This window comes from Drosophila rhopaloa, unplaced genomic scaffold (genome assembly GCF_018152115.1).
Source record: "Drosophila rhopaloa isolate 14029-0021.01 unplaced genomic scaffold, ASM1815211v1 contig_167, whole genome shotgun sequence".
NCBI lineage: Eukaryota > Metazoa > Arthropoda > Insecta > Diptera > Drosophilidae > Drosophila > Drosophila rhopaloa.
In genome coordinates, this window is record NW_025335047.1 from 2,915,713 (window position 1) to 2,937,484 (window position 21,772).

Here is a 21,772-nt window from a genome sequence, read left to right on the forward strand (position 1 = left end):
TCCACACCAAATGCTGTTCAATTGCGATGATTGCGATAATGAGAGTCCCTGTTTCAGTTTAGGGATCATGCATCGCAGAGACAATGTGACCTTTTGCGGAAATTATGATTTGTCTCCTGCTGACCTTGAGGCCTCTCGGGTGGGCTACCCCGGCCCATTAAGTGAAATTTAATCAGCCAGCGATGAAATGTCGCAGAAAAGGGCCCACTAATGCCGGTCACATATTGCACTTCCATTTCGTAGTACATTTGGCAACTTTATAACCTTGAGTTTGGCCTAATGCCTTGCATAAATTAGGAAATAAAAGTTGCTACTTAAAAATAGAACCATATGACTGGAGCCAAATGATTTTTGCCATTGCTTGCAAAGAAATCATTCTTTTTGATTGTTTACTCTCAGCGGGGGAAATAAATTTGGCCAAGTTTTATGTCTTTCTCACCACTTAGTTTTGCTGATTTTTTCTTAAAGGGACAATATTTTCCCGATAAGTTATTATTTAATGCTGAATGCTTAAACAAGCAATATCTAAAAAATATGTTTATATAATCAATTCATTTTGATTGAACGAGTGTTCAGCAAAAGTGAAAAAATTATGCCTTAGTGTTCTGGACAAAAGGTTGCTAAAAAAAAATTTTAAAAATATTTTTATGGTTGATTTCAACATGTTCAGGTTTTTTTCACTAAAAATATACATTTTCATTGAGAAAATCACCTAAAATCTATGGGTAACTTTAATCTGTCTGTGAAACTTAAGCTCGTCGTCTATCAAAATAGCATTTTATGCATATTTTTTATGGACATCAAATCAATTTTATCCAACGCTGAAATCGAAACCCCACCAAGTGGAAAGCACTTGCCATTCAAAATATTAATTTTGAACTCCCGCCCCGTCGCCCTCCTTCCGCTCCATCTGCTGTATAATCCTGGCACTTAAAACTCTTCTCGACGCGCTGCGAACATTAGCCAAATGAAGTGACAAGAAATTAACGAAAAAAAGAGGGAACGATATAAGAAATAATAACACAAAAACTCAATGAGTCAGCACCGCATTGGTGTTGTGGGGGCGTGACCGGAGTGGGAATTGAGTGCTCCTAATGATGAACTCGGTCAAGGAGCCAGTGCAGCCACGCTGGCCAAGTAATTAGATAAGCGAGCTTGGGAAACAGGACCAAACCGATAAATCGCAATGGTCTACGGGAGGAGCATCGCCGTGGGCGTCGTTCTGATGACCGTCGTCTTGCTGCTGGCCGCCGGAATATTTTACCTAAGTCTGGGTAAGTAATCCGCAGTTTAATTTCAGTAACTTGCGCACTTATAAATCAATTCAGTATAAAAATATTTAAAATTTTAGAGCATGCTTGTAGCAATTACGTTACATTTTGCGTAACTTTAATGAAAATGTCCATTCAAGATAATGTTATATACACGTTTATCGAAACTCGAAGGATGCCATACACAAACCATTTTGTTTTGAGGAGGTAGTCCCCTTCAGGAAATGGCAAAACCTTAGTTACTTGGCTATTAAGAAAGTCGGTAGTAAGTTTATCCACAATAATGTCGTGCTGCGAAAAATCAATATTAAATATTGGTTTAAATTATTATTATTGGTTAATAAAAATTAATTAATTTACTCACATCGTAAGGACAACTATGATTCATATTGGAGTGACTACCAAATAAACTATAAAGATAATTTGCGACAGGATAGGATTTTTTATGCTTTAAAAATTTACAGCCATCTACAGTAACATTGTAGAGGAAGGGCTTATAGCCACTCATTCGCTTGAATACTGCCAGGTTGACCTGGAAGAACAACCTGTTAATGAGCACATATGTGCTATATAATACATATGTTTTATATACTCACTGTGGCATCGTTGATGGGTGTCTTATAAAGTTTTGTCTTCATGGAAGCATATTTATAACTCCTATTCACAGATTTCAAATAGCAGTACTCAACTTCTGCGAATTCAAGGTCGTGGGAAATACATTTAATGTTGGTAAACTCCACTCTAGAGACGATCTAAGAAATGGATAAATATTGCATGAAAAATTGAGCTTTGCAAAAAAATTTTTTTTTAATTACCTCCGAAAGAAAACAAATGATCAAAATGATCGGCACAGCTTGTACGTTTTCAAATCTCATCGCGAATGACAAAAAAACAAGCCGGAAAACAGAAGAGATGTAAAATCAGTAGACTGTGGAAAACTATTAGTATTTAATCAAACTCAAACTATTTTATAAAAAAACATAATTGTGTTGCCTGAATAATTGCGACCTAATCATGGTCCACATCGGCACTAAATGATCGGGTGAATATGGCTACTATTTGGTAAAAAAATTCCAAATTTATTGATCCGTAAAAAAGTATTAATAAAGTATTTGCTTCGGGGCCAATAGCTTGATCATTGACATTGTTTGATTTTAAAGTAATATACCTTATGCCGAACACTCAGTTAGCAATACTTGCTTTAAAGTGATATAATTATCGCATCCACCAACAATTTATGCTGGCAGAAGGGGTTTCTTTTGGGCCAAACAAAAACCGAAATCAAATTCCAAACTGCAAAATGGCCATAAATTTTATAATCAAAAGTATTTGAAAGTAATTTGTTGTATAATACGATAAAAATAAGACAACAAAAAACGGGGCGGAAAAAGAAGAAACGGCTGACCATAAAAAAAATAAATACGAGTACGGCGCAAACTTTGTCTTGAGCACAAAACAATTTTCGCACATCCATAGACAAGTATACGTATATACATATAGAAGGCCATGGTCCTGGCTGTTTTGGTTCCTCTTTCGAAGCTTTTATCTTGTTTTACGAGTATCAATATCGAGAAATTTGCGCCGCTTTTTGCTGCCTCAATATTATATTTTTTATGCCAATTTGCGTATTGATTTGCCATACGAACAGGCAAAACATGTTTGATTTATGCCATTTTCCCGCCTCGGATTCCAAGTACATGCATCGCGAGAAATTATCCATCTGCCAGAGAGCATTTGTCCGGCTTAGGTTTAAATCAGAAATAGAAAAGGAGATTTAAGGAGGGAAAAATGAGAAGAATAACGGACGAGCCAGGACATGTGTAAACATATGTCCTTGTCGTGCACACAATGAAATTGAAAGTCTCGCCTAATGCACAATGCCTTAGTGTGTGTACAATTCCTTCCTAATGAATCTAGATATTTAATCTTTAAGGAAGCGACAAAATAAAATATATTTATGCAGCTTCATTAATGATTTTAAAGAGAATGCTAAACGATGTGTTTATCATCTTCCATTCTGGTAGTTTGTATTGACTTCCTTTTGATTAATTTATATCAATGCTCTTGCTTTTACTGAATGAAAGAATATATGTTTAAGATGAAACACTTTTTGGAAGAAATTAGAAAACAACACACACAAATATCCTCTGACGCAATTTCTTCAATTGGATTAAAAGCTGCTCAAGGTGCTCCAGTTTCACTTTTATTTGCTCATTTGTCTAATGAACTATGTTCCATAATCTCGTAATTTGAATTGCTGAATTTTCGGTCTGCATTGGTGGCACCCAAACAAATCATAAAAATGATAAAATGCAAAACAAAAATGTCATCTCTTTTTACGACAATTACCCAAAAAGTTATAGGCATTCGGGCAGAAAAAGTCTCAGGATAAATTAAATCTAAGAATATGAAAAGTAAGTTATTTCGAACATCAATTGTTTGTGGTCAGTTCAACTTTTGAAATTAAATTAGCTTCAATGGCATATTAATAAATTTTAAGCCACCATTTCGATTCATGTACTTGATTTCAATGCTTGAAAAAACATATTGTTAACAAAGCAAACCTCTCAAAAGTGAATGAAAAGACAGGCCAAACTTTTTTGCACATTAAGTTTAATTGCCATGTCTTGACAAAAGGGCAAACAATGAACTGAAATACTTTGTTCAACAGAGGCGATGAGATGAAGATGGGAACGCACAAAATAAGTTGTCATCTTGTTTTAAAATTTAAAGTTTGTCTGCAAGCGATTAAGATAATTACTCATACGTAGCGTTGCCATTTGTGAATGTTAATTTTATTTGATAAGCCTCTGAAAAAAAACATTCATACGTTAATAAACTTGTAATTAAATATGTCAGACACACACATCTGTAATGAACATATTACACGGGCTCGATGCCAAAACCACCTTTATAAATTTCGATTTAATTTTATCTCAGAAAAGATATGTTTGTCTTGACGCAAACTAAAAAAGTTTAAAATTTTTTTGGAGCAGTGTTCCTATGACATCAATCTAGATTTGAAATAATGATATCTCGGGTTCGACGAAAAAGTCGTAGTAAAATAGTTGCGCTAAAACCACAGCTAATGCCTTATTTTCCGCTGTCCTTGGGCGATAATTAATTTGGCTTCTGGTTGATGTGTTGTCCGTTTCGCAGGACCCTGCCCCACGGGCAGCTTCGCCTGCGACAACGGCACGCTGTGCGTTCCAAGGCGCCAAATCTGCGACAGTCGGCCCGACTGCGCCGACAGCAGCGACGAACATCCTGTGGAATGCGGACTCCTCTATGGAAGCAAGGAGATTGCCGACAAGATTGTGCGTAACGCGATTGAAAAGAAGCAACAGCGCCTAATCTCCTCCGTCTCGAATGCAAGCGGCGTGGATTTACCAGCGCCGGCGGCGCCACGAAATCAGAGCCTAACTTTAAACATGACTTGTGGTGAGTGGATGAATTAATTATGCTTGGAAAATGGCTGTATTTAATAAAAAATCAATCGGAAAGATTGTTACATTTTTTAATCAACTATATTTCTTTTAATAACTTAGATATCGTCACATATCCGAAAAGCTGTCAGTGTGGCATGAAAACTATTTTATTCTGCGGTCGCTATGCGAAGTTGCGACGATTTCCTCGGACCAGTTCGGAGGTTACCAATCTGATCATTATTCGCAACAACCTGACCTTGAGAGACAATATCTTTGTAAATTTGACGGGTCTGCGAAAGCTGTAAGTAAAATTGTATTTTTAGTATATTCTTACTGATTAGCTCGAGTAATTTCAAATATTAGTTAAAATATATATAATATAAAAAAAATAATGACCTAATAAACACTTAATAAAATATTGTGTACTGCAACTCACCCGAAATTACTTTCCTTCCACAGGACGCTTAAGTACAACAACATATCACATGTCCCGCTGAACAGCTTCACTGGGTTGGTTCAACTGGAGCGCCTGGAATTGAGCCACAACAACATCAGCCACTTGCCACAGGGAACTTTCATCGGATTGCAAAGCCTCCAGTGGTTGTTCCTGGTGAACAACCACCTGCACCAACTGCCCATGGAGCAGTTGCGACTCAACCGCAGGTTGGAGTGGTTGGTCCTGAGTAGGAATCGCCTCACCCTGCGGAATGTGCAGATGCCGAAAATCCCGTCGCTCTACGAAGTGTGAGTAAATCCAATTGGGTTGGCTATAGGGCTGCTCTTCTATTTGCTAGATTAAAAACTGAAAAGAAATCGGGTCTGTCTCTGCACATCCAGCTCCGCTGATGTATTCAAGCGTAAAATGCTGTTAAAAGCGGATGGTGCACCCCGCTCATTGGGTTACTCGGGTATTGGGTGTCCTGCTGGATTGCTCGTCCTTACCGTTGGGAACTGTTGGGTGATTTCGTTAAGGACTGGCACAACGTTGTCAACGTGGTTGCACTCACTTAGTTCTCAAAGTATCCGTTTGATGTCCTTTACTGGTGTTTACTCAAGTTTTGAAGTTCACGCTTTAAAGTTGCAAGCTAAAGACTTAAAGTTTATTGCTTAACAAATAAATGATGCATTTATACAGCTTTCTATTTAGATTTGCTTATTTAAATTAAGGCTACTTAAAATAGGTCATTAATAATTTAAAGTATCTATTAAAAGAATTTCTAAATTTCATAGAACTTATTTGGACTTAAAAGTAAATTTCCAATCTCTTTAAGTTTCCGAACTTGAAAGATTTTATCTCAACCTTATGGCCAAGATTAGTGGCCCTGCATCAACTCTGTTTATCTTACATTTGCCCAAGAATCATTCCTCACTTGTCCACACAAGCACACACGAAAAGCTTAAGGCTGACTTAGAACACTACCCCAAAAATATATAAACAAAACTAGGCCCACAGCTTAGCCAGATTGTTGGATGCCTGCATAAATATCTCTTTACTTTTACAGTTATTTGGATTTCAATCGAATCGAATACATTGGCAAGGAAACTTTTTCCCAATTGGATAATTTACATTTGCTGTAAGTAAAACAATCAACTTTTCCCCCAAAAAAAAAGTGGAAGAAGAAGCCAGCAAGTGTCGAAAAGTCTATTGAAATATGTTGTACTTAGATTTTATGGGGCGTATGCGTAATTTTTACTCTTCGTTGCATTTTGCTTTCGTTTTCGCTGGGTTTTTTTTTGTACTTGTATTCTTTGAGAGATTTATGTGGGTTACTTTGTTGCTGAGACAGTGAAAAACAGAGATGGAGCATTGCGTATACGCACTGTTGACATGACACTGAGGTGGATATTCGATACTTCGACACCTTTTTACTGGCAATCCAAAAACAATGGAATTTATGCACCAATAACCATAAATTGGCACGTTTATTGTTTACGCAAGTTACATATGCTAAACAAATATTTAAAAGACGAGTGACATGGAATAACAAGGCAGCGGAAATTACAATGAGAGTCGAAGATGCGAATACCCTTGGAATACATTAGAATTCGAAATTTTAATATTAGTTTAACTTAATTTCAAGGTAAATTTGATCGATTTTATTATTTAATTTTTATTTGAAATATTATTTTAAATTTTGTTATGAAAGAGTAAAGAAGTGTTCTTTGCGCTGCAGACACCTAAAACAATTTGGAAGCATTTATCAGGGACCCCCTTTGCCTTCGAAATCTCCGACTGGCGGAGCATACATAATCATTAATTTATGCATCAATAGCTGACAATATAAGTCAATGGGTCGTCTGGGTGCCCGACGCCTCGCTGCTAACTGAAAATAAATCAGTTACCCAAATTGCCCAACGTAAATAAATGTGTTAACCTTTACATTGGAAACGAATGGGAGCGATGAGATTTGGAATGGATAAATTGTGTCGCAATATTTGTGCCCATCACCTCCTCATATGTGTAAGCAATTTAACTGGTGATTTGAAGCATATGGGAGTTAAAAGAAAAGCGAAAAAGTAGACTAGTTTACCGACAATAAGACTAAGTAGATTAAATAGATTTCAAAATTGGAATTAAATTAAGTAAATAATAAAACATAATTTAAGGGGACAGAATGGAAATAATATATTTATATTTTCACAGGGATCTTCAGCATAACCTCATCACTCACATCCATGGCCAAGCCTTTGCGAGTCTAACCAATATGCGAGATATGTGAGTATAGCAAAGGGACGGGATTGAATTTTATTGTGAATTTCTGAAAGTTTAACACCGACACTAAGCATGAGTTATGGCGACACCAAGCTAATTAGCATAATAATACGAATAATGTCGGGACACAAGTAAATGAACTCGAGCTCTGGTCAAAGAATCAGCGCACAAAGCCGCAGGAATGTCCCTATAGTAAATCGTAATTTGGCAAAGGATTTACAGCAGCCCAACCCCTCTAATTCCCTGCCCTCAACTGAACATTTGCTTTGTGATTCAAAATCATATTCAATGATACTAATTTTAGTTCATTAATGCGCAATTAAGTATACGGAATGTCCTCTGTTCATGAAAAATTAAATTTGGAAACTTTTATGCCCGCAGACAGATAAATAATAACAAGGGAAAGAAAGTTGTCTGGGATATTTAACCAGAAGATGCTCTTCTATCCGATGAATTTGATTTTGAGACTTAGTAAAATTGCCTTCAATTGCAACGATATAAATATTTTTATGAACTTGACCGCGCCCTCGCTATAAAAAAGTTTACCCCCTTGGGCCAACTAATCTAACCTTTATAGTCATAGTTTATTATAATGCAAGTTATGGCCAACTCAAAAGAATGTGGGCAAATCTATAAACGGCAGTCGTAAAAAGGAAAACAAATTGTTTACCGCTTTGAGGAAGGAATTTGATGAGCCTCAGACAACATGGCGTATGCTTAATATTTAATAGTGAAAACCACTGAGAGCTTTAAGCATGTAGCATGGCTTGTAAATAAGTTCAGCAAGAGCTGTGTGTGGCTGAAATAAGAATTGGATGATGCTTTCTGGCTTTCATAACCATATATCAATGGCGTATTCAATAAATGTCTCCGCCAACTCTGCATCCATCGTCTAGCATCAAGCTGTGGCCTTAATAAATTTACCAAACCCATCCAGCTTTTATGTATGTTTACATACATCAGCATATCAAGGATGATAACGAAGAAGCCACAGTGTTTGACCAGATTGGTTCTTATACAAACATATAGCTAACAGAATTTCGGCACTGGAATTTTTGTATCTTTTGGGACTTTGACTTCTGACCGCCACAGCCAGAGCAACAAATAAACAAACATTATTATGGCCAAATAAAAATGCAAATAAATTTGTATTTTATGTGAAAACAATTTCGCCAAAGCCTTGGCAAAAGTAAGTGTAACCAACTCCGGGCCACGTTGTGGACCAATAATGAAGGAGTTTATTGAAATCGACTCGGGGCGGTATTCCCCAATCGTCATTGCTTCATTAGATGCTGCCACTCCCCCAATCTAGTTGCGAATCCTTTACGCCTGTTGATGACACCTCCAACCATCTCCCAGTAACCTTCCCGTCCTCCTATGCAAATAACTTGCCCTTTGCTGGCGTGCAAGGAATTTCTCAGCATTCGGCGCAGCTCGTATGCCAAGTGTAAGACTTTTATGGCCACACAGAACGAAAACAATGATCTTGAAAGTCGATCGATTCGGCATCAATCAATTTTGATGTTTCGATAGAAATCCCTTTAAGTTCAACAACAGAAAATAATGTGATTCGATAACATTGAGGAAAGAAACTTTAAATTCTTCACTGCTTTATTAACTACCAGTGTACGTACTTTAAGATGTATTGACGTTGAAAAAGTTAGTTCTCAGATTGCATTTCTCATTATATTTAAACCAGTTGAAATAGTTTTTTTTTGTGCACCCAGCAAAGAAATTGCAAAAAATTCCTTTGGCGAGCGTATCTGTGTCCGTGTATTTGTATCTATCAGATACGCATCTAAATGCTGCTCATGTATCTGTCTTCCTCCAGCAATTTCTGCTGATTTGTTTTGTCTTCGGTATTCCCTAGGGTTCAAGGGTGGGGACGTGGCCATAAAACAAACGAAAACAAAAATATTTGAGAAATCGCTGCACTAATTTGATTCCTGCTGTCCACCACTGAGCCACTGGACAGGTCATTACAGAGATTTTTGGAAAGTCCATCGGCTTTAAAGACCTTCAAGTCCCGCTTTGTCCGTTAGACATGGCCGTGACGTTAATTATGGTCAATATAATCCCCGCTCCGCATCCGTTGGACAAGTGAACAGTGCAACAAATGCCACAGTACCTCCACGAAGCACATTGCCCCAAAAGAATCCACAACTGAAACGTGCCATTTGCAGGGAGGGCGTAAATAGCTTCATTTGGTTAATATGAACTCACAGTTGAATGGGGTATACTGAATAGGTTGAGAGATAAATTAGCGTTAAGGATAATTAAGATTGACAAAACTTCGTTATATGCCTTGCAGCTATACAAAATTTTTCCTGTGTAACGTTTTGCGAGGAAATTAAACTTATTCATATCACTTTTGACAGTGATTTTATCACATTACTACATTCTAATAGACAAATTAGCTGTTACCACTTTTATAATAGATTAAAATGCAATTATTTGTGTTAAGATTTAAGGGAATAATACAAATTATATTTTATGGCCCATATTTTTTATTTCCGTTTTATAGTTTTTGGTTTTTGGTTTTATAGAAGCGAAAACAAAAACACTCTGCCCACAAATTCAAGTCGCTGATTTGATTTCCTATCCCAGGATTTTATAGAGCATTCAACGAACTGTGTTGTTTGTGAAATTTCTTCGCCATGGTTTTTCGCTCCTTGCACGTAGCGCACAAACTCAACTGTAGGCATTTATTTGCCATTTTCTTAAATGCGCATTGACCGCCAACCCGCCCTCCATCGTTTACTCAGCCCTTTTGATTCTGACGCATTTGCGATGCCCACTTTTGTGCTCCGGAATGGCCACGTGTGTGTGGACAGGAGGATGTGCTCGGCCATGAACAATGGGCATTACTGGGGGCTTATTTGGAGGCTCACCGCCGGGCAACAGCAACTTGTTGCCCTTCAGGAGAAGAGAAATATGTTAATTGTGCTCGTGTGTCGTCTGGTTTGGCCGGATATTTATGAAGTTATTAAGTGCGGACTTTCGGGGCCTCTCGAACCGCTGACAAAATCATGATGCCAGTCGATCCGAGAGGCCTGCCCCTCAATAATTAATTAGAAATTTACATAATAAAAATTATTCGGGCGACGAGCAGGGACCCATTTTTTCGACGGCTCAATTTGTGGCCGAGTTAAATATTTAGTTTAAGCTTTTCCCGGCCGCGGCAACGTAAAATAACGCTGCAACTTTATAGCCAGCGAGCAATTACCAGCAATCTGTGGTAGCTCCTGGTGGGCGTGGGCGGGGGGCGTGGCCATTGTCTTTGGGCGACAATCCATAAAAACAAACTGTTAACAGTTGGCGCTAGGGCATTGATTGACCAGACAAGTGCAAGCAATGGAGCTCCAACCAAGAGCTCAACGTCAGCTTTCACAACACCATATCCATGAGATTCAGTTCCCTAGATCTCACATCATCTGCTGCATTCCCATGGACGTGACACGGTGGAGCCGAAGCACCCCAATCCCGACCCAAAGGAAATATAGAAGTTATTATCCCCCCAACGCGATAAACATAATAAAGCAGAACAGCTTTTTCCACACAGAGGAAATGTGTAGCGAAAAAATCATTTAATTGGTTGAATTTAATTTTGTCGGTTAAACCACTTCATCTGACTTTTCGGAATCTCTATTTATTTAGTACTAAGCCAAAGAAAAATTGTATGTTTTAATGGCTCACAAAAACTTGAAACTAAATTATTTTACTTAGATTATTTCAAAAGTAAAATTATTACTTATACAAATTATTCTATCATATAATGGAAACAACCTAAGAAAAAAAGCGGGTTCACAGAATTTTAGAGTATGACTTAGCTTAAAAAAGATTTCCTGTTCTTTGCAATGAAAATATGATTTATCTGAATACTTTGACTTTTGTACATATACCTATATGCCCTTTTGGATTGTTTCTCGAACCACTGTGCCGCATCCTGTCTGCCATGAATGATGCGCCCTTTCCTGCCAACACATTAAGCCCGGCCAGTTGCATCTTTCCCACACATTGATAGACAATGTTTGTGCGCTGATTTATACTCAGCCAGCTATTAAATAAGAATTTTCGTTATTATGCTGCCCAGCAGGATTTTATTATGTGACTTTCAAAAGCTTCAGCCAACTTGTTGTGGCTTTAGCTTAAAGACACACCAAAAAGAAAATTGTTTTTGATAACTTTTAAAGGCGACAAAGTGTGTCGGCCTTATCAGCCCCAAACGCGTAGTCATAATGGGCGGTTCACGCGGCGTATACGTAACATGTTATCTGTATTTAATTCTTAGACGTGCATTTCTTTTTACAGCCGCCTTGTCGGTAATCCCATTAAGGAGTTATCTGGCGAAACATTTCTGCACAACACTCGACTGGAGGCACTGTGAGTATACTTAAATATAATAATAAGGCTTTAAATACAGAAAAAGCTTAAAATACGTCTTTTAAAAAAAAATTTGTCTAAGCTTACTTTATTAAAAAAAATTTAGGTATTCAAAATTAGTATGGACTTACTTATTATAGAGTAAATTTAAATCTACAAAAATATAATATTAAATCTACAAAAATATTATATTAAAATTTTATTTTACACGCTCACCAGATCTCTGGCCCACATGCCCATTCACATCACCCGCAGTCTGGTGGAGCCGCTGAACATTTCGTTCCTGAATCTTACGGGCATTCGCTATGATCACATCGACTTTGGGGCCATCAATGCGATGCGCAATCTCACCTATATTATCTACGATCGATTCTTTTACTGCTCGATGACGCCGCAGGTCAGGATGTGCAAGCCTTCCACCGATGGAATTAGCTCCTTCCAGGATCTCCTGAGCAAACCCGTTCTTCGTTACTCCGCCTGGGTGATGGCCACCCTGACCATAGCTGGGAATGTCCTGGTTCTTTGGGGACGCTTTATCTACCGGGACGAGAACGTGGCTGTGACGATGGTGATCCGAAATCTGGCCTTGGCCGATATGTTGATGGGCTTTTATCTGGTAACCATTGGAGTGCAGGACTACCGCTACCGGAACGAGTATTACAAGTATGTTGGTGATGAATCTGTACCTATAATAAGGACATACTAATTATTACAAAATTGTACCCTACCCTGTAATCTCCAAGGGTTGTGCTGGATTGGATCAGCTCGTGGCAGTGCACGTTAATTGGAACCCTGGCCGTGAGCTCCTCCGAGGTGTCGATGTTAATTCTGGCCTTCATGTCGCTGGAACGCTTCCTATTGATCGCGGATCCCTTCCGTGGCCACCGCAGTATTGGAAGTCGGGTGATGTGGCTGGCTTTGATATGCATCTGGATTACTGGTGTGGGACTGGCGGTGGTTCCAGTCCTTCTTTGGCGGACGAGTACTCTGCCCTACTATGGATCCTATTCTGGCACTTGTTTTCCACTCCACATCCACGAGGCCTTTCCCATGGGCTGGCTTTACTCGGCGTTTGTGTTCCTTGGCGTCAATCTGCTGCTGCTGGTGATGATCGCGATGCTCTACACGGCACTCCTCATCTCGATATGGCGGACGCGGAGTGCCACACCGCTGACTCTCTTGGATTGCGAGTTTGCAGTGAGGTTCTTTTTTATCGTGCTGACCGACTTTCTGTGCTGGGTGCCCATAATAGTTATGAAGATCTGGGTTTTCTTCAACTACAATATCTCCGATGACATATACGCCTGGCTGGTGGTCTTTGTGCTGCCCTTAAACTCGGCGGTAAATCCACTTTTGTACACTTTCACCACGCCCAAGTATCGAAATCAGATATTCCTGCGCGGCTGGAAGAAAATTACTTCTAGGAAGCGAGCCGAGACGGGCAACGGCAACGTTGCGACCACCACGACGGGCACGGCCACCGGATCCTCGCAGCATCCGGATGACTCCACGGCACTGGCTAAGGCCATGCCACTGGCCCTTACGCTATCAAACTAACGCATATTTTTGTGGCGGCGATCAAACTTGTATACCATCAGATTTAGCAGCATTTATTTTGTCTATGATATCGAATATCTGTATATGTGTGTGAATATCTAACCTTATATGTGCAAGTTAACCAAACGAAAGTGTGAAATAAATTGAATGTGATATTTGTAAGAGCATTTCAAAGGTTTTTAGTGGGATAAAAATTTAGGCGAATGTATTGACTTAGCTGAATCTCAATATTAATGCAGAAATTCGGATGCAAAACATTTAAAGCAAAACTAATATTAAATGACAATACATTATACTTTTAACATTCTCTTTACATTCTACTCATACTTTTGGGGATATTTTGTAAGTGTTTTAACACAACCTAAGATATTAATCCTTTTTTTATAACACTTTTTTCAAAACAAACTCTAAACATTCTTTTTAATTAGAACCTTCAGCACTACCCCTTTGGCGATTATTGTCTGTTTGACTGTGCTCTTTGTAAACCTTCGCCATGACCAACTTGGAGCGCACAATGTGAAACTTGCGCATCTCTTCCAGCTCCTCCATCTCCACTCGCTTATTGTGTTTGCGCTCAAGGTGCACTCGCAGTCTAAAACAGGATAAGACAATATTTAATACAGATTTTATATGATTTAAAGAGGAAAACAAACTTGTTACGAGCTGGAAAACTCTGTTGGCAGTGAGCACACTCAAAAGGCATAGCCGTATGGGTGCACTCGTGATTCCTCAAAGATGAAGACGAGGTAAATGACTTCTGACAGCCGGGAAACTCGCAAATAAATCGGGATCCAGTGTGCTTAACCTTCTGGTGGACTGTTAAATGCGATCGCTGTGCAAATCGCCGATCGCAGAGATCACAGACATATGGAAAATCCCTTGTGTGGTATCGTTTGTGAATCTCCAGGACTTTGGCAATGGCAAACACCTTTCCGCATGTGTCGCAGGACTCTCCGGATCGTCGGTGCTTCGAGTCTACATGCACTTTTAGAGCCTGTTTGGTGAGATAGACCTTGTCGCACTGGCTGCACTGAAAGTGGGGACGGTTGACCAGGTGAATCAACCGGTGTTTGGCCATACGGGAATGGTTCTTGAACACCTTGTTGCAGAATTGACAGCTAAATTTGCCCGTGTGGCGATGACGGGGCACGAAGTCCTCCATGGTAACCGAGTCGTCGTGTGTGACTGAATCTTCCTGGTCATCCTCCTTGTCCTCAATATCCTCTATGATGAATCCATCGATGTCATCTTCCTCCTCTTGTTCTTCCTTCTCTGGCTCTTCACTAGTGTCTGTGATCTCAAAGATCTCCCTCAACTGCTGATTAGCTAGAGCTACTTTCTTGTGAAAATCATAGGCCCATTGCAGCTCCACCGCGCAACGTTTGCACAAGGTCCTGGGCTCGTTGCTGGGACTCTGGCGGAGATCCTCCTTGGTGCAGATCTCGTAGCAGTCGTAGTAGCTCAGTTCTGCCTCCTGGTCATAGATGTCAGTCATGTCCAGCATTTGGTTCGGATGCGGCTCCTCCAAACACAAACGGCAGCAGTGGCTTAACCCTGGAAAAGCAGAAGCCCCCGAGCATGAGACTTCTCGGGACACAAGTTCTGCAACTTGCTTTGTTATGGTGTAAGTTAGTGTTTTGCATTCTTCTGGCTTATGTCGATTCATCTGGGAAAAGGTTAGTGTTAATAAAAACGGAATTAAGCTAATAATAATTACTTGTTTACAATTGAAAGTCCCCGCTCAAAACAATAAAATCCAAGAAAAACTAAACATAGCTAAACGCAGAGTTGCCACCTTTTGAAAGTTGGATGGGTGGCAGCGCTCAGCAGCGCTTAAATTTTTAAGAACTTTTTCTTTCGCAGTTGTTGTGTTTTAATTGTAAGTCCCCTGAAAATGGAGAAGCATCCTGAGCCGGAGAATACCACTAAAAATCCTGAAAAGGAAATCCTGCATCCGGATGATGCCCAGTACATTTGGCTGCCCATTTCGGTGCTCGTTGTCATTTTTGTTCTAGCAGCTTTGGTGCGTTACTTTCCTTATCTCTGGATATTTGTTCAAGTGCATTTACATTTGTTTAATTTATGCATCTGGATGTCCCCAGGTCTACGCAATGTCACGTAGTCGCTGTCGAGTTTCCTGGGAATGTCTGAAACGCAGGAAGGCCCCCCGAAGTGGGTACATAAACGTGGACGAGGAGGATTCCGATGTGCCCATGGCCGGTGAGGATGAACTGGGGGATCACCGGATTGAAGCCAGTCTGCTCAGCGGCCGGCTGCAAATTCAGGATGTGAGTGAGGTCTGGACAACGACTAATTCCGATTATAATCCCACTTTATCCACAGCGACCACATAATGTCTTAAACGCCTAGCCAATCTCAAAAGACTTCCATAAACTTTATTGTCCACGTTGTCTCCACGTTGGTTGTCATCGGTGAAGTTACTATTGCAAACTAAGTGCCTCTACTACAAGTACTACGAAAATAGTTATATGTTAATGATCCGTATTGGCGGTGCCCAGCACTCGCGTCGTCAAGTCGTAGAAGCCAAAGAAGAATGCACCGCCAAGTGTGATCCACAGCACCCGCGGAACAAAACCAGCAAACAGACTGAAATATAACAAAAACATACATTGAAAAATGTAAATATAATCGTTAAACCTAAATGGCATTTGTATATTCTCATTTCATTACTTCTCAAATGATTAAAAATGCCAAAATGGGACAAGTACGGTTTAAATAAAACCTAAAATCTAAATATTTACCCGCCAAAGCCTCGCTCCAGGTAAATGTTATGTAAAATGCTACGGGCGCTGCGACGTCGATTGAGACTCTCCCTTTCGGCCAGCATAATTCGCGTCTTGACCACATCCAGTGGAGTGGTTAACCCTGCGGAAATTCCTCCAGCTACGGCTCCACAAAGAGCCACCGAGATGGGAGTGGACTCGTAGCCGGTTAAGGGCGTCCATCGGAGCTTAAAGTACTCCCAGAGGGGGAATTGAATCAGACTGAAGGGAATTTCCCGCATGATGGTGGAACCGAATCCTCGATAAAGACCGCGTTGCAGCCCCTCAGTACGATAGGCCCGTAGCAGGATCTGCAGACCGGATTGTTTGTTGCCCAGTAACGTTTGGGAGCGCTGCTTGGCAATCTCCACGGGAACGCGGATCAAACAAGCCAACTGAGAAGTACAGACGAATGTTAAATCTATAAATTAATTATAAAGTTTCTATGTAGAACCAACCACTTCTGCTGCCGAGGCTGCTGCCATGTGAACATATGGCGAATCTTTGGTGTGGGTTACGGAGCTGAGGAACTGCTTGCCACATTCATAGGTGCAGAAAAACAGAGCCGCTGTGGGAGCACTTCCAGCAGCCGCAGGAGCCAATCCTTTGTAGATACCCCTGAAGCCTCCCGCCCGCCAAAAGCCTAGCTCGCTTTGCAGGCGGGTTTTCACGGTGTCAATGGGAAAAAGGGCAATGTCCACCACCAAGCCAGCCACGCCCCCTGCCTATAGATTTTAATTTATGATTTCAGTTCTTACTTAGATATTTTAAGTACTCACAACAAGTGCATGTAAAAACTTCATTTTGTTCACGGGCTCTTGCATGCTAATTTCCATTGACCCTGCAGCCGAATCCATTGCTAGTTCCGCTGCCATGTCCTTACAATGTGGTTTAAACAACCACTTTATGTCATTATACCAGGATTTTCGTTTAAATTAATTAGATAAACAAAAACATGCGAAATGGTTGTTAACGTAACAATCAGCTGCTTTTTGGTGATCTGGCAACGATGTTCGTAACAGCTGTGCGGCGTAGGGCTGTCAAAGGGTTTAAAACTATACATATTTATAACTTATAATAAGATTAGTTATAAAAAATAGTTTTCTTAAAGTTTCCCTAATGTTTTTAATTTCATATAGATAAACTTGTTTTTTATTCCAAAATATGAATATTTTAATATTCCTAATTTGTACTTCACAACCCTAGGTCGCAGTCGTTCTTGGGTGAAAAGAAGAAGAGCAGCAGCACCGATTTGGCCAAGTGGAATAAAGCGCAATTGGCCGTGATTTAACCGATAATAAAAACTCGCCAGCAGTCGCGTGAAAACCAATAAGCTAACAACAAAATCATGGCCCTTCGCTTGTCCCAGAGATTGCTGCAGACGCAGACACCGTTCCTCACCCGCGTAAGATTTTCGCGACCGGAAAATTGGCCAACAAATGGAAATTACATAATGCGCGGCTGTCAGATCCTATTGATCGTCTTATCTATTCGTTTTCCAGGGATATCCCCTGCTCGTGACCAAGGAGAAGACCGAGGATGTCGCCCACACCAAATCGGCGCTGCAGAAGAAAGTCACTGTAAGTCCACCGCTGGAACGCACTCCAATTGAGGTTATAGCATTCGTATATATCTTCGTGAACAGGGCACCGATATTCCCTCGGCACAGTATGGAGGTCGTCATGCAGTGACAATGCTGCCGGGCGGCGGCATCGGTCCTGAACTGATGGGCTATGTGCGGGAGATTTTCCGGTACTGCGGTGCCCCCATTGATTTCGAGGTGATCGATATCGATCCTTCCACCGAGGGCAACGATGATCTGGACTATGCCATCACCTCGATCAAGCGGAACGGAGTGGCGCTTAAGGGCAACATCGAGACCAAGTCGCAGACCTTGTCTGAGGTCTCACGAAACGTGGCTATCCGCAACGAGCTGGATCTGTACGTAAATGTGGTGCACTGCAAGTCCTATCCGGGCATCCCGGCTCGTCATCACGACATCGACGTGGTGCTTATCCGCCAGAACACTGATGGCGAGTACGCCATGTTGGAGCACGAGTCCGTGCCCGGAATCGTGGAGAGCATGAAGGTGGTGACCGTGGATAATGCGGAGCGTGTGGCACGATATGCCTTTGAGTACGCCCGCCAAAACAATCGCAAGAAGGTCACCACAATACACAAGGCCAACATCATGAAGCTGTCCGACGGTCTCTTCCTGGAGGTGGCCAATCGAGTGCACAAGGACTACCCCGAGCTGGAGCATAATAACATGATCATCGACAACACCTGCATGCAGTCAGTGTCCAATCCTCACCAGTTCGACGTCATGAACATGACCAATCTGTACGGTACCATTGTGTCCAACGTTCTTTGCGGACTTATGGGAGGAGCTGGCCTCATTTCCGGCAGGAACTACGGCGATCATGTGAGTTTAGCTGACTCTCTTTAAACTAAATACCCTCCATTTCCGCTTTTACATGGCTTTTGTTATATTTTTAGTACGCTGTTTTTGAGCCGGGCACCCGCAACACAGGAACCGCCATCGCCGGCAAGAACATTGCCAACCCAGTGGCCATGATCAGTGCCAGTATCGACATGCTGAACCATCTGGGCCACAAGGAGCACGCCAATGTCATCCAGGAGGCTGTCTACCAGACCATTGTCAACGATGCCATTCGCACGCCAGGTGAACCCGAACAGCGTAGTTTTTTTACACAGCAGAATCATTTATATAATCTCCGTTGTTTATAGATGTTGGAGGCACCCACTCTAGTACCGATGTGGTTCAAAACATACTCAAGATCTTGAGTTCCAAGCGCGTGAATTGGTAAAATAATCGTCTGCATTTAGAGTAGTTTATATGTTCTTTTATCGCGCTGTCACAACCAAGTGTTGTATTATCTATTTAGTTTTTTATCAACCAAACATCTATCGCTTGTACCCCTTTTACTTCACTGTTGCGATTGGTTCTGCCTATGCGGACCTTTTTGTATTTTAATTTCATGCTCTGTTATTGTATTATTTTACTTACTGATTACTTCAGCAGAACTGTAAGTGTTATTGCCAAAAAGGCCTAACTGTGTCCTAACCAACCAGCACACCCACAGACTACACCTAACTACTAACTTTTCGGTTTCTTTACAACTTTGTTTTTTGGGGAATTAAATTGTAAACAATTTTAAGTATTTTATTCTAGGGAAAAAAACATATTTTAAAAATTAAATAGTTTTGGTTTTCTAAATGACAGGACTTTTAAATGATAATTATATTTTCCCAGAGAAGTACTTAAAATTGTTTATAAACTTTGACCAAGCCCACAATAAGGCAATTGCTTCGTTGAACTTTTCTGTTGTATATTTGTCTAAGTAGTGCTCCAGTAGAACACACCACCACACACATTCAGTACACAAGTATGTAGTTTTCGTTTTGAACGTATAACCAAAATTGTCCTTGTGCAGCTTTAATCAACAAAATTATTCTGTTTTTTCTCCTTTCCCCGAAAATCCAAAACGCTTACCCGCTCCGCAGGCCCCATGGAAACTATTTCAGCCAATAGGCACTATCGCACTATTGAAACTCAACCAACTGCTAACAAACTCAGCAAGATAAACCAAATCAAACCAAGTCTAATACCAAACCAATCAAAATTATATTAACCCATAACTAAGCCAATTTGAGACATCTTGTACCCCAAGCATTAATGTGATGCCCAGAAAGAAATTGGTATAATTAAATCGAGGTCGAACTATTCCGCTGCTTAACCCAAACAAAATATGTTACCCCGGCTAAATGTCCATGTGTGTTCATTTGATGTCCAAGTGTGATAAATCAGGTAACGCAAACTCCACTTACTTTTCAGCTCTACATTCTTTAAACCGTTTGTATGGATATTAATCTATTTTTATCATATATTTCACAGATTTTCTTGCCGGCCCTATCCAATGTTTCTGCACTATGACTCTTTTTTAACCCCCTACTGAGAGCCCTACTCCTTTCTCTTATTTCACTTATATATCCTAAGGCATCCACGATTGTACAGATGTACAAGAATACCACACTTTGGCCTGTTAAAAAGCTAAGCAAATAGTTTCAACAAATAGTCAAGCGAAGCGATATTAAATAGTAATTTAAAATTTTCCAAAATTGTAACATTGAAAAGCTAATTCAAACAAAATGTATTATTCTGTTCGAATATTTATTAGTAAAGAAAAAAAAAGTAAGAAAGACAACATAATTATTGGTTTTTGATTTTTTAAAGTTCCGAAGATGTCCTATGCGATCTTTTGATTTGGATATGGATGACTTCAAAACTGAATGGAACGACTTTACTTGTTTTGCAAGCATGTATTCAAGATCTTTGCCACCTTGTTCACATAATTCCATGGGCAAATGCCCCACTTGAACACTCAAAAAGAAGGCACAGTTTCCACTTCGGTCAGTTTTATCAGAATTACTTCTTTGTTTATTAAACCTTAAAAAGAGCGACAATCCAGTAACCACAAGTAGCGAATGGGTAGCTTAGAAACGCAGCTTCTGGAAGAACCACTTGTTCTTGCCCTCCTTGTAGACGGACTCGAACTTGACGCGGGTCTGGAAGCGGTGCGTCTTGCGCTTGACGGGATCCTTCAGGTCCTTGGGCGACAGCTTCTCGAAGCTGATGTCGTGCGCCGTGTAGCGGGTGGGCATCAGGTGGTTGTAGTTCAAGCTCTTCAGGAAAGGCTTGACCTTGGACTTCTTCTTCAGCTTGTTCTTGCCCATCTTCTTGGTCACCTTGCGCGGGTAGCGATCGATGCCGGCGACGAGGGCGTGTCCGAAGGGCTTCTCCGGGGTTCCATCGTCGGAGGTCTTGACGATGATGGCCTTGCGACCGGCGTAACGTCCGCTAAGGACGATTACGATCTTGCCCTGCTTCATGATTTTCCTCATCTTGGCGGCTTGCTCTGTAAATCCATTGTTGATTTTTGATGGGTGCATAAAATTAAAAGAGAAATAACACAAAGTTAGTAGGTTGATAACATTTTTAAATCATTTTTGGCGCCAAAATGATTCAATGCGTTTATGTTAATTCTAAAACTTGTTAAGCTCTTATTTAAGGATTGGTTGGAAGTGACTTTTGAAACATCACGGGTAACAACAAACTCAATTCCAAACTGACACGTTTTTCTTCATTTGAGTTGCAGTTTACCGACTTAACCGTGATGTCCAATCATGTATGTTTTTATCTGTAGAAGATACAGGAACTGGCCAGAGCAGTGCTCTTAATGCTAGAAGACCATGCGGAAGGTTACATCCACATAGTTTTTGAAGTATTTGAAGAAACAGACGGACAGTAGCGACTTTGGTTCTACTTTATGGAGTCAATAGGCATTCTTTTTTGTGTTGCAAATCATAGTCCCCTTTGAATAGGCATTAAATCCACAAAGCACACTACTCACAAGTCTGCCGGTAAGCAGAAAAAGATATTTTGGTTAAAATTGGACTAAAATTATACGCGAAGCACACCACTCACCGGAAACGGGCGAAAAGAAAAGAAGGGGAAATTAGTGTGGCTGTGGCAGGTGGAGCTGTCAAAAACTAAAATCAGTGTATATTCGATACAATCGATGTTTAAAACTACAACGCTGGTGTGGAGGTTAA

General features: G+C 40.5%; 7 protein-coding genes across 10 annotated transcripts; 3 read left to right on the forward strand and 4 right to left on the reverse strand.

The window, feature by feature from the left end:
• The first annotated feature begins 1,186 nt into the window (after window positions 1-1,186).
• LOC108046790 (relaxin receptor 2) lies at window positions 1,187-13,357 on the forward strand. The gene is made up of 9 exons (XM_017126675.2): window positions 1,187-1,274; window positions 4,431-4,712; window positions 4,820-5,000; window positions 5,159-5,443; window positions 6,202-6,273; window positions 7,344-7,415; window positions 11,724-11,795; window positions 12,015-12,458; window positions 12,539-13,357. Exons 1-9 carry the CDS (start codon window positions 1,187-1,189, stop codon window positions 13,350-13,352), a joined length of 2,310 nt encoding a protein of 769 aa, XP_016982164.1. The 3' UTR covers window positions 13,353-13,357.
• Window positions 1,407-2,149, reverse strand: LOC108046794. Its single transcript, XM_017126683.1, has 4 exons — window positions 2,087-2,149; window positions 1,868-2,023; window positions 1,636-1,803; window positions 1,407-1,562 (listed from the first exon to the last, which is right to left on the reverse strand). Exons 1-4 carry the CDS (start codon window positions 2,144-2,146, stop codon window positions 1,407-1,409), a joined length of 540 nt encoding a protein of 179 aa, XP_016982172.1. The 5' UTR covers window positions 2,147-2,149.
• Window positions 13,350-15,149, reverse strand: LOC108046792 (zinc finger protein 431). Of its 2 annotated transcripts, none has more exons than XM_017126680.2 (3): window positions 15,078-15,149; window positions 14,006-15,018; window positions 13,350-13,944 (listed from the first exon to the last, which is right to left on the reverse strand). In XM_017126680.2, the coding sequence occupies exons 2-3, from the start codon at window positions 15,016-15,018 to the stop codon at window positions 13,773-13,775; spliced, it is 1,185 nt and encodes a 394-aa protein (XP_016982169.1). In that variant the 5' UTR covers window positions 15,078-15,149; the 3' UTR covers window positions 13,350-13,772. The 2 variants fall into 2 exon arrangements, with proteins under 2 accessions (XP_016982169.1, XP_016982170.1); XM_017126681.2 differs by having other exon boundaries at window positions 14,006-14,964; window positions 15,070-15,129.
• A 2-nt stretch (window positions 15,150-15,151) lies between these two features.
• On the forward strand, window positions 15,152-15,830 carry LOC108046796. The gene is made up of 3 exons (XM_017126687.2): window positions 15,152-15,375; window positions 15,455-15,640; window positions 15,696-15,830. Exons 1-3 carry the CDS (start codon window positions 15,247-15,249, stop codon window positions 15,720-15,722), a joined length of 342 nt encoding a protein of 113 aa, XP_016982176.1. The 5' UTR covers window positions 15,152-15,246; the 3' UTR covers window positions 15,723-15,830.
• LOC108046793 (S-adenosylmethionine mitochondrial carrier protein homolog) lies at window positions 15,727-17,124 on the reverse strand. Its single transcript, XM_017126682.2, has 4 exons — window positions 16,915-17,124; window positions 16,594-16,860; window positions 16,115-16,530; window positions 15,727-15,959 (listed from the first exon to the last, which is right to left on the reverse strand). Exons 1-4 carry the CDS (start codon window positions 17,008-17,010, stop codon window positions 15,845-15,847), a joined length of 894 nt encoding a protein of 297 aa, XP_016982171.1. The 5' UTR covers window positions 17,011-17,124; the 3' UTR covers window positions 15,727-15,844.
• Window positions 17,125-17,344: 220 nt separating this feature from the next.
• LOC108046791 (isocitrate dehydrogenase [NAD] subunit gamma, mitochondrial) lies at window positions 17,345-20,369 on the forward strand. 2 transcript variants are annotated; one of them, XM_017126678.2, is made up of 7 exons: window positions 17,345-17,540; window positions 17,638-17,715; window positions 17,781-18,560; window positions 18,635-18,821; window positions 18,887-18,962; window positions 19,664-19,967; window positions 20,055-20,369. In XM_017126678.2, exons 1-6 carry the CDS (start codon window positions 17,484-17,486, stop codon window positions 19,689-19,691), a joined length of 1,206 nt encoding a protein of 401 aa, XP_016982167.1. In that variant the 5' UTR covers window positions 17,345-17,483; the 3' UTR covers window positions 19,692-19,967; window positions 20,055-20,369. The 2 variants fall into 2 exon arrangements, with proteins under 2 accessions (XP_016982167.1, XP_016982168.1); XM_017126679.2 differs by lacking the exon at window positions 19,664-19,967 and having other exon boundaries at window positions 17,346-17,540.
• A 196-nt stretch (window positions 20,370-20,565) lies between these two features.
• LOC108046795 (60S ribosomal protein L27) lies at window positions 20,566-21,700 on the reverse strand. 2 transcript variants are annotated; one of them, XM_017126685.1, is made up of 2 exons: window positions 21,645-21,700; window positions 20,566-21,075 (listed from the first exon to the last, which is right to left on the reverse strand). In XM_017126685.1, the coding sequence occupies exon 2, from the start codon at window positions 21,059-21,061 to the stop codon at window positions 20,654-20,656; it is 408 nt and encodes a 135-aa protein (XP_016982174.1). In that variant the 5' UTR covers window positions 21,062-21,075; window positions 21,645-21,700; the 3' UTR covers window positions 20,566-20,653. The 2 variants fall into 2 exon arrangements, with proteins under 2 accessions (XP_016982174.1, XP_016982173.1); XM_017126684.1 differs by lacking the exon at window positions 21,645-21,700 and adding an exon at window positions 21,571-21,595.
• Window positions 21,701-21,772: the final 72 nt, after the last annotated feature.

Bases quoted from the DNA above. Each gene is read 5' to 3' on its own strand.
- LOC108046790 (XM_017126675.2), top strand. From the start codon at position 1,187: ATGGTCTACGGGAGGAGCATCGCCGTGGGCGTCGTTCTGATGACCGTC. The intron at 1,275-4,430 runs GTAAGTAATCCG...TCCGTTTCGCAG, and splicing joins AATATTTTACCTAAGTCTGG to GACCCTGCCCCACGGGCAGC. The intron at 7,416-11,723 runs GTGAGTATAGCA...TTCTTTTTACAG, and splicing joins CTAACCAATATGCGAGATAT to CCGCCTTGTCGGTAATCCCA.
- LOC108046794 (XM_017126683.1), bottom strand. From the start codon at position 2,146: ATGAGATTTGAAAACGTACAAGCTGTGCCGATCATTTTGATCATTTGT. The intron at 1,804-1,867 runs GTGAGTATATAA...TTGTTCTTCCAG, and splicing joins CACCCATCAACGATGCCACA to GTCAACCTGGCAGTATTCAA. The intron at 1,563-1,635 runs GTGAGTAAATTA...GATTTTTCGCAG, and splicing joins ATCATAGTTGTCCTTACGAT to CACGACATTATTGTGGATAA.
- LOC108046792 (XM_017126680.2), bottom strand. From the start codon at position 15,018: ATGAATCGACATAAGCCAGAAGAATGCAAAACACTAACTTACACCATA. The intron at 13,945-14,005 runs GTTTGTTTTCCT...ATCCTGTTTTAG, and splicing joins AGTTTTCCAGCTCGTAACAA to ACTGCGAGTGCACCTTGAGC.
- LOC108046796 (XM_017126687.2), top strand. From the start codon at position 15,247: ATGGAGAAGCATCCTGAGCCGGAGAATACCACTAAAAATCCTGAAAAG. The intron at 15,376-15,454 runs GTGCGTTACTTT...GGATGTCCCCAG, and splicing joins TTTTTGTTCTAGCAGCTTTG to GTCTACGCAATGTCACGTAG. The intron at 15,641-15,695 runs GTGAGTGAGGTC...CTTTATCCACAG, and splicing joins GCCGGCTGCAAATTCAGGAT to CGACCACATAATGTCTTAAA.
- LOC108046793 (XM_017126682.2), bottom strand. From the start codon at position 17,010: ATGGCAGCGGAACTAGCAATGGATTCGGCTGCAGGGTCAATGGAAATT. The intron at 16,531-16,593 runs GTTGGTTCTACA...TGTACTTCTCAG, and splicing joins CAGCCTCGGCAGCAGAAGTG to TTGGCTTGTTTGATCCGCGT. The intron at 15,960-16,114 runs GTAAATATTTAG...GTTATATTTCAG, and splicing joins CTGGAGCGAGGCTTTGGCGG to TCTGTTTGCTGGTTTTGTTC.
- LOC108046791 (XM_017126678.2), top strand. From the start codon at position 17,484: ATGGCCCTTCGCTTGTCCCAGAGATTGCTGCAGACGCAGACACCGTTC. The intron at 17,716-17,780 runs GTAAGTCCACCG...CTTCGTGAACAG, and splicing joins CGCTGCAGAAGAAAGTCACT to GGCACCGATATTCCCTCGGC. The intron at 18,822-18,886 runs GTGAACCCGAAC...CGTTGTTTATAG, and splicing joins CGATGCCATTCGCACGCCAG to ATGTTGGAGGCACCCACTCT.
- LOC108046795 (XM_017126685.1), bottom strand. From the start codon at position 21,061: ATGAGGAAAATCATGAAGCAGGGCAAGATCGTAATCGTCCTTAGCGGA.